Source organism: Periplaneta americana, chromosome 14, assembly GCF_040183065.1.
Source record: "Periplaneta americana isolate PAMFEO1 chromosome 14, P.americana_PAMFEO1_priV1, whole genome shotgun sequence".
In the NCBI taxonomy this organism is placed as follows: Eukaryota; Metazoa; Arthropoda; class Insecta; order Blattodea; family Blattidae; genus Periplaneta; species Periplaneta americana.
In genome coordinates this window covers 54,498,404-54,516,466 of record NC_091130.1, presented here as the reverse complement: position 1 = coordinate 54,516,466, position 18,063 = coordinate 54,498,404, and the positions used below count along the sequence as shown (strand labels likewise).

Genomic DNA, 18,063 nt, shown 5'->3' with positions numbered 1-18,063 from the left:
GCTGCTGTTTTATGGGCGTATGAAATTAAAGCCCTGTAAAGTATAATGGGGTAATGTAAGAAAATGTATTAAATAGGGAATTAAGAAGACGATATAAATTTTGAAGTCATGGTTAACGAAACTTACAAAATGGTTGAGGAGAGGTTGACCTGAGTCCATTGATGCAGCAACACAACTGAGCTTTACAGTGAGATGGAGCAAATAAAGAAAACTACGTACCTGGCAAACCTAGTAGATAAACCGGAATTATTTCTGTACAATTTTGAAAATACAAGTATATCTTACATTTAGCGCAAATTAACGGCTTTAATAAAAGAATTATAACTAATCTGATACGTAAAAGTAAGAATAAACTTAAATCAGAAACTAAAACAAACACTACTTCATTAAGATCTGTGAAAAAGGATAAGATTACTAACTGGAAACCTATGACATTTTTTGGCAACGTTTCTTATAAATTAGGTAATTTTTTCAAAAAAGAAAAAAATCAACGTGGTCTTTAGGACGAATAATAAACTCAATAACATCATTCCAAATAACTTACAAAATCATAATAAATTTTCTAATAGTGGAATTTATTTATTGCACTGCAAAAACTGCCCTAGTAAATACGTAGGACAAACTAAGAGAAATTTCCACACATGCTATAGGGAACATGTCACCAATTTCAAACATAATAGAAATAAGTCCAAGTTTGCGACACACCTAATCAATCACAACCATGAACTTACAGGTATAGATGACACCCTCCAAGTTTTAAAGACAGTTAATAATAATAAGTACATGAATGCCGCAGAGGAGTTTTACATAGCTACCCACTCTAATAATAATAATAATAATAATAATAATACCCATTTACTCAATGAATAATATCCTAATTTAAATGACCTGCTTTTCAAAATTGTACAGAAATAATTCCAGTTTATCCACTAGGTTTGCCAGGTACATAGTTTTCTTTATTTGCTACATCCAAGACAAGAGGAGTAGAATAGAAGAGAGGGTCTCAAAAGGCGGATTAAGTGTAATCAGTCAAGAAGCTTCTTTTTACCAGCAGTGGAGTGCTGTACTTCTATTCTACTCCTCTTGGCTACATCTCACTGTAAAGCTCAGTCGTGTTGCTGCATCAATGGACTCAGGTCAACCTCTCCTCAACCATTTTGTAAGTTTCCTTAACCATGACTTCAAAATTTATATCTTCTTCTTAATTCTCTATTTAATACATTTTCTTACATTACCCCATTATACTTTACAGGGCTTTAATTCCATATGGCCATAAAACAGCAGCACGAGCGACCTACTTACTGTAGCATGTTTTCATCATTTTGGGAACAGTACCTGCCTGTATTTGAAGATTGTTATACCTTTATTCTACTTTTTGTACCCTTATCAATTAGTACAGTGTTATTTGCCTATTCCATGTTTTTCACAGTGTTAACTTCATGCTACATGTATTTTTAATGGCATATGTTCAGACTGTCTACCACACCAGTTTTTTTAACTTTTTAACGATTGTGTTAACCTGAATATTTTAAGTGTTCATTATGTGTTACTATGTTCTCTTTTAATATGGCCTGAAGATGCCATGGTTATGGCGAAAACGTTTGTCAAAAACTTTTAAATACCATTTCATGTAATAACATAAAGGTTCAACGTGTGTACTATTGCTAAGTAATTTGACTGTAATAAACCTATACTATTTGATATTCACAATGCTAGGATAAACTGAATATTCTGGACAACTTCTTTGGCAATCATAACATCTCCAGGAGACGGTGGTCTGTCCAATCACCATATCTGACACTGCCAGACCTTTTTCTCTGGAGAGACCTGAGAGGAAAGATATACAATGATAATCTGTACACATTTGAATGCAATAACTGCCAATATCCAACAAATGAACCAAGACACCCTGGGAAATGTTTTTGCCAACATGCAGAGGCGTGTGCAAGCAAGTCTCGACGTCAATGGACAGCATTTTCAACATATCGTGCAGGAACTATGACTACAAGTGTAAGTTAAGTTTCACTGTACAGCCACTTTTTGGACATACTGTATCATACTTTCTAGAAATGAATTTCATTGAATTAAATATTTAATTTGAATTTCATTGAATTTTTAAGTCACATGTTCCATTATTGTCCACTGCTCAGGAGTCTCTGGAAGGAGTTTGCCTTTAAGTAGGTTGAAAGATTTCATTGTGAGTGTACCTTAATACTACACGTTTCAAAGTGTGTGTTGCATAATATAGATACTTAAGGGCTACATACAGCTTACAGCAGTAAAATTATGGAAATGTACTATTTTTCCAACCAGTATTATACTGTGTAACTGTTATATAAAAAATTATATCTAAAATTCTCTCACCTTAAGACAGTTGGCGATGCTACCTATAAGTCCTGCAGGCTGACCTCGTATGACAACTTGTCTTCCCACCATCAGACTATAGGCCAGTGAAAGAAAAGGAGTTGGTCCTAAGACCTGGCGAAGGTGTCTGAGATTATGGATGACTGGAGAGGAAGGATTGGTGTCATGTGATGCACTGGCTTCAAGCTCCAGCACTGGAGAATGAACCTGCTTTGCTGTCACCAGTGTAAAGCCTTCTTCTGTCTCTGTAATTGTATGGCATATCATTATTTTATGCTTTAATTTTTACGAACTCATTTTTAAACGAGTTCTGATGAAAAAGAGTCCAACATTTTATTTTTTTGTGCCAATCAGTTGTATCTGACTAGCACAGCATGTAATCTTGGATTCTACTGCACATATCTGACTTTTGCCAGACTGTTCAATCCTAGGGAGATTTCTCATTGAAGAAACTCTCAACCGCAACTCAACTGACTTCAAGCAACTGCAGTGTTGCTATTAAAACAGCAATGCGAACAAGATGCATACATTCCCAAGCTTTCAATATCAACTCAACTGTGATTTCAATTGATCAAATGAGCTGACATGTTGTGTATTTTCAGTGGTTGTGAGTCAATAAGAGCACAAGACCACATGAACACCTTGTTTCCATTAAAGCACGACTAGTTCTATTGTTTAATACCATACTGACATAGTGGGAACGTATAATATCAGAATAGAGTATTTTAATCTTCCAGCATCTTGCATAAATTCTTATGTAAACTTGGCAACATGCGTTCACGTACAAGCCGTGCTCTTTTCAAGGAGGTTACAGGAATTACACACATTTGCAGGAGAAAATTATCTTTTGCTGGCTGCTTATGACTCATCATGAGAACAAAGCATTAAGTGAACAGTGAATCTATCCTACAGATGTCAGGTGCATCGGTCTATCGTTCACGTGCTATATCTCGAGGAGAAAATTTAATAGTCTGTATTTTAGCCTGTAGGTGTCCGCATTTCTCACTGTCAGAACGTTTACTTTATGTGGATGTGTGCACAGTGCTGCTACGAGAGTGTAGTTTGTGAATTACTATACTTTAGTGTTAACATAATAGCATAGTTTGGCTTTCAAACACGTGCTGGCTGAATCTGATAGTGGTATGAATTTAAACATCTGTATGGTGGTGTATAGTATTAAACAATAATATTTACTGGCATGTATTTATAGTAATCAATCTATATGAATGGAATTACAGTACTGGTATAGGCTATAGTGTATCAGTGTGTTGTGAACCAAAATATATCACTGAACACACGCTTGTGTAAATAATGGCACTGTGGTGTGTATTCATTTTTAACAAACGTAAACAATGAACTCTTTTCAAGCAGTTAAGAAGTGGGTAGACTGACTTACCAGGAAAAATTGAATATACCGGGTAAAAAGACTGGATATTGTTATTGTTTTGTTATTATTGTTGTTATCCTTCTTGTTGTTATTGTTGTTATTCTTGTTGTTATTGTTGGTGTTACTATTATTATTATTATTATTATTATTATTATTATTATTATTATTATTATTATTATTATATGTTTTGAATTCATATATGATTTTTTGATAGTGTAATATTGGAATCATGACATTTCATATTAGGCTAAACGTATAATTTCAAATTCTCTTCGGTTTTGGAACACAAAATTGTGAACACACGTAATATTTTATCACGAGCCGCCACTGTGCATTTTGGTGAATGCAGTTGACAGTTTCTGTTTACATGTACAAAATGGCGTGCTCACAAGCTAAAAATAATATCGAATTTGCATTCACTAAACTCAAAGTTGCTCTGGTATGAACAGACGTGAATCTATAACACAAATAAGTTGCAACTATAACTCCATTTCGATTCAGTTACTCCAGTAAGAAATCTCCCCTACAGTGACTGCCAGGCAGACATGACAGTCAGACTTGTATCTTGTGTTCAATGTATTCGTGTTTTGAATCAAAATGACCGAAAGTATTGAGCAAAAAATTTGCATTATTTTTATTAAAAGATCTGACGAAATGCAATCAAAGACAAACGAAAAATTTTTTTCAAAGATGGCCAAATGCCCGCTGAGAGCAACAAACATTCTGATAGGCTTCAGTCAACTGGAATCCCAAAACAATTGACAAAAAGTGGTAGTTAGCAATGCAGGATCGTTGAATAAGAAAGATAATATGAGTGAAATAGAAATTTCGTTTGATTCATGAAATCAGTTTTGACTTACGATCTTAGCATGCATTGTGTCACAGTACATTTTTTTTTTTCTGAGACTCTTACTCGTGACCAGAAAGAAAACGATATGCAGATCGTACATGAGAGACTGAAAATCGTCAATGAGACTCTGATTTCGTGAAAAAAATCATAACTGGAGTCTGGATCTACAGTCACGATCTTCAAACAGATGCACAGTCATCTCATTGGAGTATGTCATAGGCATAGCAATTACGAAGCAATGTGAAGATTATGTTCAAAGCCTTTTTCAATGACCAGAGAATAGAGAGTATGCTTCTCAAGAACAAACTATCAATAAAGAATACTGACTGACTGTTCTCCATCGCCTATGAGATACTGTTTGCCACAAGAGACCCACAACTCTTGACAAAATGGTGACTGGTATCTCCATCACAACAATGCTCTGGCTCATGCATTACACCTCTTCAAGGATTTTTGGTGATACACGGCATTCCACAGGTTGAGCAGTCTTTTTACTCTCCAACATGGCTCAGTGTGAGTTTTATTCTTTCCCAGACTCAAGATGTCACTCTAAGAGACAAGATTTCAAGTCACAAAAGAAATCAAGACAAATGTGATGAAGTGCCTGATAAAGATCCCAAAAAATTACTTTAAAAAAATGCTTTCAGCAGTGGAAATACAGCTGGGAGAGGTATGTTAACTCACAAAGGACTCATTTCGAAGGGGACTACATTCTGAACTAAATAGATAAACTAGTGTTTTTATGGTATATTGTTGGATACTTTTTGATAAGATCTCGTATATATGAATTTCACCCACTATATGTGTAATGTACCTTGATGATTGTAGAGATCCAAAGCCAAATCTGGTGTTGGTAAACCTTCAACTATCTTCTCCACTAACCTATCTGCTCCAGCTTTGAGCAGCCAGGTGAACTGCAGGTGAAGCCTACAATGGAAAATGCCAAATATAAATTATTACTTTCCCTCTTCTCTCTCGTTTTCAACAGCTTTCTTAGTTCCTTTGGCTTTATTTGCTCCATTTTTTAAAATAATTCTAAGTAAAATTACAACAGAGAATAGAATGAATGCATTATAGTTATATAACAAACACCATCTTATAAAATAAGTACCATGGTTGACAAAAAGATTGTTCAGCTAAAATACTTCAAAGTCAAAAAATTACGCATCGCTAGGGAATGCTGGGTTTGCAGTGAAAGACCTGCTCTTGGGCAGAACATTATGTATGTAACCCTAGATCATATATGTAACAGATATGTCGGGGTTATAGGCTTTGAGGTTAACAACTTTTGTCAGGTTTACTACACTGCCATCTAGTTGTTACATAAGGAGTCACGTCATAATACCCATTTGAATTGCATTAGCAACTGTGCTCCCATCTCGTGTTCGTTTACGGCGGACGGATGGCGATCCTGGCGGTTGTTCTCTTCAAAGTGCTGCCAATTTTAATGTAGCGAGGAGTTATCTCTTACATATATGATCTAGGATGTAACCTGCCATGACCAACATTTTTACACTGCTCCTCATGAATTTATTCACCACTTTCCAAGGGTACATACCCAAGCATCGGACATTACAAGTGCCAAAAGAGTATGCCTGTTCACAACATATAATGTGCCTGTTTGCTAACTAAAACATTGAAGTAAAAGAAAATAAGAAACAGGTTATTGCAATTTTTTCGAAAATCGTAGTTCGAACGTGAGAAAAGACTTAATGATAAGAAACACCACGTCTTTAAAATAACCAAAACAATCAATATAATAACACGTGACAAATTGGCTGAGTGGTTACATTAGGGGAATGCTTATGGTGTGAAGACTCTGAACGAATCCTGGTGGAATGATCTTTTCTTTTCTTTTTTTTTTTTTTCAACGTGTTCTTTAACCTACTTCAATGTCAATTTTTCGGTGTTCTATGAGTGTCTTATGCAATATATTGAAAAACTGACGCAATTTACAGGACATGTATAAGAGATCTATGAATCAATTTTATCTAATTCGTTCTAGCCACACGAGATGTCGTATCATGTCTGTAACATAATTTTGAGGAAAGAGATCAACTGATTCACTGTACTTATCTTGAGAGGATCTTTCCCATAGACTTGCTCTATCCATTCCTTGGAGGATGGATGCAGTTAAGTGAGCGAATTCATGTGGATGAAATAATGATCCCATAATATCTTCTTTTTATTTTATTTTTTTCAAGCAACAATAATAATCTGGCCTATGAATATATACTTTTTTTTTAAACTGAGGGAGTCACTTCTTAAGATAGATCAAATATTTCCTACATACAAAAAAGACATCTATGAGATTCGAACTCTTAACACACACAATGTACAGCATGGAGGAGGATGGCTTTGGATAGAGAAGGATGGAGGAAGAGGATAAAGGAGGCTAAGGCACGATTTTGGGCCATGATGCCATTGTAGTAGAAGAAGAAGAATACAATGTATCATATGACAGCTCCATGTTCTACCACAGGGGTAATATGTACATATCTTGCGGTGGTGATTAAACATTGCAGTTGAAAACTAAGCAAAGGTTAAACTATTGTCATCTAATGTGCAGTTTGCCATAGCTAATGTGAACTGCGCTTTAAGACAATGATTTCAAAGCAGACAATCTTTTTTGTCCACCATTGTATATTTATGTATCTAATGAGAATATGATTATGTAATGAACTTGTAACAAAGTGGCATTTTGTGTTACAAAATACATTAATTATTATTAATAATGGTCCGTATTTTACATTTTCATGTTTTACTAAATTTATTGGACACCCCTCATTTCTTGTGAAAAACAACAACTGAATAGACTACAGTGGACTATAGTGGACTTTATGTTGTCAGCAAAGAGTTGGATACATTAAGAAGAAGATAGATAGATAAATTTATTAAAAAGTTATGCGAGACAATGCTCCTTACAAAGATAGGCTCAAGGTCAAGTAAACAAATCAATCTTCTTAATGTATCCAGCTGTTTACTGACAACATAAAGTCCACTATAGTCCACTGTAGTCTATTCAGTTGTTGTTTTGCAACAAATGACGATTACAAAAATCTCACCACAAACTTATTCTCTGGTGCAGAAGAAAGCCTCATATTAAACGGAGAGCTGGGATGGGGGAAAAGAACTCTGAATTATTTTTGCTAAAGATAAAAGAATATAAAAGATTTCAATCACAAGTGTCAAAGAATCCACCTTATTATCACACACATATCTGTAATACATATATCAGGCTTCACCAAATATGATTTCTTGCTCTTATGAATAGATTTTAGCTTTACTTCGCTTTTTTACTTAATACTGCCAAGCAGCAGATAATCTTAAAACTATAACAGTTTCATTTCCCTTACTGTTGGAAGTGTAGCCACCTGAAAATACAGTTCATTCTACTCACCAAGGAAATACTTGGTCATCAGCTGTTAATTCAGCAAGAGATCGTGACGGTTTATTAGATGTACGTTTGCTATCAGAGTTTGTGTGTACAGCTGCAAGCCGTAAGGCTCTCTGTGGACATTCTGCTTGTTCTCGCTCATACACCTGCAGAAAACAAGAGAGAGCACTGATAAATGGAAACACTATATAACATTCATATAAACAGAAGTAGTTTATAATGCATCACAGTACGTGAAACACAAAAAAATACAAAATGAGTTATATTTTACATAGATACATATTCCTATTACTATGTAATTTAATAAATAGAGAGACAAATCAAAATTCAGTACATATATATTTTAGCAACCAGTGATTCTTTATCTGCATTTAGTTCGGCTCCCAGCTGGGAACACACATATCAGACATGCCTGCATTCATGGATCAAGAAACCTAGATAATGCCATATCATAATCAGGTCAAGACCAGAGAATACATGTGTTTAATCAACTTATAGGTCAGTTACCACTACCACTACTACTCCTCCTCCATCATATACAGTAGAACCCCAATTATCCGACACCTGATTAACCGATTGGCAGATTATCCGACTGTCTCTCTTTCTTTTTTTTTTTTTTTTGCTGCAGAATAAAATATGAAGTTCTATACAATTACTTGTTGGAGGGGGTGTTTTTCCCAACTAAATTAGTCATTACCTGCTTTCAATGTAATGACCCCAAGAACTTCCACACAATTGTAAAATCCGTGTACCATTCAGTCCTTGTCCTACTGTTGAAATGGCCATACTGTATAAATTATATAAAATGTCTTCCATGGGTGTCGAAAGAAGCGAAAAAGCGAAAATAATTTAGAGACTGGGAAAGCAGAAACTGTATTTCATGTCGAATCACAACCATCACAAGAAGCTCCCTTGGCCCTTAAAACCGGACTCAAATTAGTTAACTTCTGATGCTCTAACTAGCATGTTAAACACAACACCATGGAGAAAATTTGACCTATGTAATATGCACTTAATTTATGAAAATCTTTTATGGTGTCGGTACTGATTATCCGATTTTTTCGATTAACCGATCAATTCACCCCTTTCATTACAATGGATAATAGAGGTTCTACTGTACTGCCCATTGTAACCTTGCCACTTTAATGACTTTAGGTGATTTATAGAGCTGATAGAGTTCATTATATTTTATCCACCATTCTTCATGTTATTGTGTTGGTCCATATATTCTCCATATATATATTAAAAACTAAGAAATCTCCTGGCCCCGAAAACATTCATTCCGAATTTTTTAAACATCTGGGGGAAAAAGCCAAGTCTGTACTTTTATCCATTTTCAATTTATCATGGAACACCTCAATTCCTGCAGCTTGGAAAAAAGCAATCATTGTACCAATTCACAAAAAAGGGAAACCTGCTCATGATGTTAATAGTTACCGACCAATAGCAATATTAAGCATGATAGCAAAATCCATGGAGTCCATGATCTCCAACAGATTAACTTGGTACTTAGAATCCCAAAAATCTTTTATCACCAAGACAAACTGGTTTTTGACAACTACACTCTACCAATGAACAAGTCATACGCCTCGGCCAAGAAATAAAAGACAGTTTTAACAAGAAAGAAGATACCTTGGCAATATTTATTGACTTTCAGTTAGCATATGACTCTGTTTGGAGAAATAAATTATTACTAAAACTCCAGAAATTAGGTATCTCCAGCAATATGTTCAGATGGATATCAGAATTTCTTAGTCAAAGATTCAGTGCCACTAAATTCAATAACTCACTTTCTAGTTACAGACAAACATATCGAAGTCTACCTCAGGGCGCTGTCCTCAGCACAACTTTATTCAATATTTATATTAATGACTTACCCTCCCTATTAGAGGAATCAAACATGAAAACAGCACTATTTGCAGATGATATAGTTTTGTGGACTTCCGGATCTTACAGACATAGAGACAAAATTCAAAATTCTGCTCTTAAAGCTCTAAATCAACTACATGAATGGAATACATCAAATTTGATGACACTCAATTTAAGCAAAAGTAACTACCAAATATTTTCACTCGGTAAAAAAGAAAGAGAATTCAATATCCAATACAATGGCCAACACCTTCCTAGGACTTATGAATCCAAATATCTTGGAGTTATTTTCGATAGTAAGTTAACATGGAGCAACCATTTGAAATACATTTCTGAAAAAGCTCGTAAAAGATTCTCCCTTCTAAAAAGACTAGCAGGAAAGAAATGGGGATGCTCTAGGAATACTTTGAACACTACATACAAAATGTTTATACAGCCAGTGCTGACATACTGCGGAGAAATTTTAATTACTTCACCTTTCATAAACGACATAGAATATGTTCAAAACCAAGCTCTCAGACTCATTACTGGTGGAATCAAAACAACGCCAATAGATTCTATGAGATTCCTCACTAATATTAACAGCATCAAAATGACAATAGAAGAAAAGGCACTGATTCAATATGAAAAACTTATCAGATTACCAGGTAAAATTGGCATTCATACAGTCCTCTTTGTAGATTGAAAACTCAAAAAAGTTTCATATCCATGGTTCAAGAATTAAAACAGAAAACTTACATATTAAACCAAACCCTTTAACTCTATTAAATATAGAATATAATCTAAATTTAACAGAAGAAATACTGAAATCAGAAGTAAACACTGAAATACTGAAACAATTGTCTTTAGAGACAATTAATATTAGGTACCCTCCACAAAACTGGCTTCATTTATACACCGACGGATCCTTGATCTCCAGAGAACAAGGTGCCGGTGCAGGTGTTACGTGCTGTCTCTTCTCACTTTATAGATCTCTTGGATATGGAACAACAAGTTTTGATGGTGAAATCATTGCAATAAGTGAATGCCTCAGGAATCTTCTATGCCACATCAATAAATTTAGGAATGCAGTTATATTGTCAGACTCCAAAGCAGCTATTCTATCAATCGTCTCTAAACACACACCTTCATCTCAAACAGCAGAAATAACTAAAATGCTCTCTCAATTATTATCACTCAATGAAAGAATTGTATTCCAATGGATACCATCCCATTGTGGAATCCTGGGAAACGAGAATGCGGATGCTTTAGCAAAGAAGGGCAGCACTGCTACTTACAGACCTGTTACTAAATCTACATATTACTCTGTGAAGAGATTTATTAAATCTACATATTTAGACTTCAACAAACAAAATTTGATAACTCAATCCCAAGGGAAAAAATGGAACTCTCTGCATCAAAATCCACAGTTAATTCCCGATTTACCACGAAAATCATCTGTAGCTGCATTTAGATTGGTAACAGGCCATGATTGTTTGGCCAAACACCTGCATAGAATTGGAATATATCAGTCCCCTAACTGCCCATTGTGCAACTCAAACCAAGAAATGGATTCGGAACACCTCAAAATCTGTGCTTCAGTGACTGGTCATGATAATATCTTTGAAAAATATTGGAGTGCAAGAGGTCAAATGACTTTATTGTCAAATGCCTGGCATTAGAAAACAACAACAACATATATTCTCTTTTAAAATGCACGTGCAAGTATTCATTAAATTTTACAGTAGTCCAGTAGAGTACCTGCACATCACTAATCACTATCCCACAAGTCCACACTAGAACACAGAATTTTTATGTATGAACTTGGAAACAATATAAGAAGAAAAATCTAAGTATTACGACAACAATATCGGGAATGTGTTAATGTAAATGGACACCATTTTGAACAACTCCTATAACACCAACTAGTATGGTATTAACACAGTCTAGTATATACAGTCACGAAGCTCAATACGTAGGGGACATGCATCTATTGATAGTTGCTAATTACTAGGATCTCTACTATGCCTCATCACATACAATGTGAAACAGTATCGGCACAGTCTATTGTTCCTAGTACCCTCATCAACTCAAGCTTCGTCACTGTATATACAAGACTGTGGTGTTAATTACGAAGTAAAAATATAATTGTGTAAATGTTATCATTAATCGAAGTTATATCAGTAAAAATACGCAGAAGGTGACAGATCAATAATGACTCAGTCTTCACTGGCCATGCAAGCATGTATGATATGTGTGATCCTGAGCAGGAGCTGAGCTGACTGTTCTATACAACTGAAGTCATATTGTTTGCACGTTCTTGAACAGATTTCTGTAGGTATTGCACATTCTGCTACAAGAAACCGCGTTTTTTTCAATCACAGTACCTGCTTCAAGTGGACACATTAGATTTTGCAATTAATTTAAGATGTTTTGGATGTATTATTTAGCTTGGTAGAATTGTGAAACAACAGCTAAGTTTGACAATTTCCACAAAATATGCTGCACAGCCAATCATATTAGTTTATGTTGTAACTATCTGTGTCTTAAATTAGTGAATGGCCCAAATTAGTTATTATAAATTTGCTATATTCTTCTAAACAAAATCAATAATTCGGAAAAAACACATAATTTGGTAGCTTTCAAGTTACAAACATTAATGTGTTATGGGTAACACAGAGAACATATTTCTATATACAATATATCATATGTCACACTCTTTTAAATATGGCCACAAAATACCTTTTACTCTATTATAAAGCAGGATGAAAAGTGGTTTTATTTATCACAATATGTCGCAATTAAATAATTATAGTAGTTCTCTATAGCACCCTAAATAATTTGTAACAATTATTACCTAGAAACATGTTTATGTATCTCAAGATACAGACTGTAATAAGACATTAAGCAAATTATACTACAGCATTCTTACATTTGTAGCTTTTGATTGGAGTTCTGATATGGTGACCTGAATGTTTTCCACTAGGAATGGCCATGAGTTCAGAAGAAAAAATTTGTCTTTCATGAGGATAGTGATACTGAACCAGCGATGAAATCCACGAGCCTGCGCATCTTTGAGGAAGAAAGTGTAACTGAGTACATGACCACGAACTTCATCTCCAAAAAATACAGGTCCCTCTTTGCCAGGACTGACCTGAAACATAATTTAAACATAATTTTACCAATCTAAATATTAAAATTAAAAAGTAGAATAGAAATTAACATAATACAATCCAGCGATAGTTTTTTTTTTATGAAGGAACATTTTGAAGCGATTTACTGGGTCAGTTCTTGGGAATTGATCCATAGATGCATTTCCCTTTCCTTTCTTGATAATGAAACCAACACGTGGTTCCAAAATGTTGGATGTTTCTACATCTATGATAGGTGCAAAAAGAAAAACTCACAACATGATGAACATCATAAACCCATAAATCATAACCATAAAACCTTTCTTACATTATTTATTATTGTTTTATATAAGGTCTTTTCATCTAAACTATTTATCCAATGTCTATCAAATGATGAAAGTACAATGAAACAGAGCAAAAAGAAATATGGAGTTAATCATGAACTAATGTGTTGAAGATCAAACCTGGATGTTCTGGACAAACATCCAACATTCTAGTCCTTCATGTACTTCACAGAGAGTATTTCCTCTTAAGAAAAGAACATAGACGAGTTCTTAATAAATTTATTATTTTATTTATTATAACAGACATCCTAAATCACCACGGCATGGCGTGTCCTCAGGTTGTGGATAGAGGAGACGGCCTCCAGACATGGAGGGTAGCTGCGAATATATTGAATAAGCAGTCGTGGTCAGCCGATAAGGAGTGGTCCTCCAACTTGGGGGTTAGGCAAAGGGCTAACAACCCATCACCGTAAAAAACAGCTTGTTACGAAACCAACAATATACCTCGAAATGGGACTGATTCTCAGGCATGACTACAGCAAAGGAAATGCATATACAGTAGAGTGTTAGTTGGGAGGCTGAAGGGAATAAGACCTTTGGTGAGGCCAAGACGTAGATGGGAGGATAATATTAAAATGGATTTGAGGGAGGTGGGCTATGATGCTATGGAGTAGTAGCAGTAGTAGTAGGGTTTAAAAAGGGCGCGTCAGCTACTATGGCTTTTTGCGCACTTATCTAAAATTCTTAATAAAACAAAGACATAAATAATATAATAATCAGAGTGCTAAAAGAACTAAAAAGCGTTGTCACGGTAAAACGAAGTACACAGATGCTATGGACTGGATTAATCTTGCTCAGGATAGGGACGAATGGCGGGCTTATGTGAGGGTGGCAATGAATCTCCGGGTTTCTTAAAAGCCATAAGTAAGTAACAGACATCCTAGACCAATGTGAAATTTACGATGCTCACAATTTTTTTTTTGCTTGTGCTACATTCAGGTAACACATCATCAACCAACAAGAGAGAGAGAGGGGGGGAGAGGGGGAGACGGGGGGAGATAGAGGGGGAGGGGAATGGAGAGGGCGGGAGATACACAGATAGAAATAAAGATCCAGATAGAAGGAACCAGAAAGATGTTATAATATCATTAAATATTATACAGAGTGAATAGTAATTAATTTCAGGGCATTAATCTCTCAGATACCTCATACAGAAAAGTTTAATACCATTTTACTCGTTTTTACTTTCATCTCGAGAAAAAAATGTTTCAAATGAAAAGTTAAGTAGTGTTTTTTGGGAAAACTATCAACTAAATTCCCAATATCTTCAGTCAATTTAAGAGAGCTGTTAATTTCGATGATACATGATTGAATAAATTTTAGTTTTGTCTCTTAAAGTTGCTGAAATTTGATCTGAACAAATGTAAATTTTTGTTCCTCAGAGTAATTTTAAATTGTAAGAAACCATGACAAAACTGTAAAACGTTATTAGCTGGAGCCAACAGAAACATATAGCTCACATGTATGTTTGTTAGAGGGATGGAGGAGAGAGAAAAAAATGTAAACATAAATGTATGAGTAAACATAAACAATTGCATTTAAAGACAGGTCTGAAAATTTACTTTCTCTTATATAAGTTTACTGGTTCATTATTTAAAAAACTGAAATGTGATTTTTTATTATTTTGAAATTTGTTTAACATGAAATAAGCATGTATTTATTATTGCCTGTGTTCTCTAGAACATTTAAATGAAACTGAATTTTGGAGACATTTCTTAATTCTTTTAATTTAGTTTGAAATAAGCATATCTTACTATCTGTGTTGTAGATTTGATTTTAAATTTTGCAAGTTCATTTCTTTAACATGATATAAGCATTTTTCATTGTCTGTTTCTCTCTATACATTTAAAACACTAACATTAAACAGCACTCTATCTGTATTTTTTTTTCTTACAACATTAAAAACAATCTACATGGCAATGATCTCCCACTCCCCTACTCAAAATCTGCGCATTCGGCCACTCATTATAACATTGCACAATGGCACAAATTCACATGTTTAAAAGTGCATGTTTTCTGAAAAACTATCTACAATATAGCAAAATGGTACTTGACTTTTTTGTTGCTCTTTACTAAAGAAATCGTCCACCAAAATAATGAAGTAACTAAGAGTTCTCCCAGTATTCAAACGTAAACTGCAAACACTGCTTGATTCCAAAAGCCATTCTTACCTCACAACTGAGACTACGGATACAAGCCTGGCGAACAAGGGTTGCTACATCATGCTGAGTTGCTTGTTGTGTACTTAAATAACTTATTCTCCCTTCATGATCATTACTTAGGAAGCCCCTGTTTGTGGGAGTCAGTGAGTGACATGCCTGCAAATAATATCAGTACATATTAATTAAGAAGTATACACAAACAATATAGAAATATTACAATATAAAGACACATAGTCTGTGTAAAGTATTTATGCTATAACTTTTGCAATATTATTTACATTGTTGAAATAAGATAATGAATCATATACAGTAAAACCCTGAGAAGATGCTGTTCAAGGGACCGCGTATTAACTGCGTATTAGGCGGATATACTAATTTTGACTTATATACAATATATATTAACATTTTTCTTTATTGAAATACATGATTCATGAAAGGTAATACAGTATTATTCCATTATGTAATTACTGTACTGTACGTCAGAGACATTTACAGTATATACTGTACTTAATTCTTTCGAAAAAAGGTCATTTACAGTTGTTTGCTATGTGCGTGTTCTCAAAGTCCTCATGTTTACCACATTTCACTTTTCTGCGCTTACATCCTCCCATTGTCGCAGCTGCAGTGATTGAGTCGCGAATTTTTATTATCGTCCTTAATGTCGATGATGGGATTCCTAATGAATCATAGAGTTGTTTCTGATTAAGAGTACTGTTTTCATCATACTTTCGTAAGATTTCCAATTTTCCGGACATAGAAAGCGCTTTTCATTTAACACTCACTATAATCACACTTGTACACACTTCAATACACTAAAGGACAACAAACTGACCATCAAAAATTTTCCATTCAATGGCCAAAATGTTTCATTGCTGTTACAGTACATTGTTGAAAATTACATCGAAAATATTCCACAAAAATAGCGTATTATGCAGGACTTGAGTGCAACAAATGGGTTATTTTATAAAGGTATTATATATGAAATCTGCAGGGACCAGACAAAAAAAAAAGCATATTACATGAGATAGCGTAATAAATAGGCGCATCTTATCGAGGTTTTACTGTAGTAATTTAATCAAATATACATAACTTTTTGCTTGTTTCAATACTGATATGTTATTGTTAAAAAATCCTACTTTTATATATTCTGCAAATAATTTAATGACAACTCAATTCATTAACCTCAACAATTTAATAAAAATATCAACATTTATCACAGAAAACTTTAAATGTTTTTAGAATTATGACCAACACCATTGTGAAACCTTGATTTCATTCCCACTATTCATAAATATCCAGATTTGGAAAATTTTAGTATCAGGAATTTCAAAAATAGCGTTAGGAATTTAATTTTTAAAGAATATATATATTGATTTAATATGTATATGTATTTGTATGACTTAAATTGTTAAAATTGAAATTGTATTTTTAAATTTAATTTAATCCTGTAATTTTTTTTTTCTTGACCCAGTTTGTGTCAAAAAATTATCTTTGTGTTTATCTTTGTGTTTAGATATCTCCCTGAGCACGAGTTTTTTACTCCTTCAGGGAAGAACTAAGATTGTATTTCTGTCAATGTTATTTTATTAACAATAAACAATAAACAATAAACATTATCCATGCATAAAATTGCTACTACATATTATGTACATCATATGACACATTCTCTCCTACAATATAAACACAGTCTACTATATACAGTCACGAAGCTAGAGTTTTGAGGATGCTAGAAACAATAGACTGTGCCGGTACTATTTCGCATTGTCTGTAATGAGGCGATATTAGCGATCCTAGTGGTGAGCAACTATCTAATGTTTGCATATTTACTACATATTGAGCTTCGTGACTGTATATACTAGACTGTAATATAAATATCGTCGTTGTTCCTGCAATAACTCCTATGTGCAAAATACACAATTTTTCAGTAGGAGGAAAAAACACAGTAATTCATCCTATGGCAGTCGTACATAGAGGAATGTAAATTCTTACATTTTTGAAAGAAAGAAATATAATTACATATAGGAGATTTTATTATTTGCTATATCACTATTTAAGTTATTTAATAGAGCAAAAATCTGAAAATCGATAAATATGTCACATAAGAGTTATTGCGAGAACAACGACGATATATTATCAGGATATGAGAATAAAATGCAACAGACCTCACATGAGACAGAAGTATTGTTAGATCCTGTGTCTCTCAGCCCTAATCTTCCTGTTGCGTTACCATAACATCTCTTAGGCTGTTGAATATCTGGTTGCGTTACTGGACCATTCGGTTCATGGAAAGCTTGTGTTACAAATAATACACTTGGACCATGAAGTTCGCAGAAGTGACACAGTGAAATCACGGCATTCATTACAGTCACAATGAATCACCTGTAATGCATTAGGAACTTACATTAAAATAAAATTATTTTTATTTAATATACTAACAAGGGAACCATCCCAGGGCTTGAATTTAATGGAAATGCATATTTAAGATAATTTCCGTTCATTAAGAAACGTGGAGATAGTCGCTCGTTTCGCTTTTTCCTCATTTATGATGTGACTTGAAAACCGATGTTATTTATGCCGCTT

At 34.2% G+C, this 18,063-nt stretch overlaps 1 protein-coding gene across 4 annotated transcripts in view; it reads right to left on the bottom strand.

Annotated features, from left to right (window-relative positions):
• Positions 1–18,063, bottom strand: part of BHD (folliculin) — a 42,921-nt gene that overhangs the window by 5,107 nt on the left and 19,751 nt on the right. For 3 of the 4 annotated variants that reach the window (XR_011335826.1, XM_069845282.1, XM_069845283.1), the window contains 6 exons: positions 17,646–17,862; positions 15,493–15,639; positions 12,779–13,000; positions 8,002–8,144; positions 5,416–5,528; positions 2,365–2,609 (listed from right to left, as the gene is read on the bottom strand). Coding sequence is in view for 2 of the 4 variants with exons in the window: in XM_069845282.1 (XP_069701383.1) it covers positions 2,365–2,609; positions 5,416–5,528; positions 8,002–8,144; positions 12,779–13,000; positions 15,493–15,639; positions 17,646–17,843 (1,068 nt within the window). In the remaining 2 variants the exon portion in view is untranslated. Of the gene's footprint in view, positions 1–2,364; positions 2,610–5,415; positions 5,529–8,001; positions 8,145–12,778; positions 13,001–15,492; positions 15,640–17,645; positions 17,863–18,063 lie in introns of those variants that run through there. The other variant, XR_011335827.1, reaches the window with a different exon arrangement.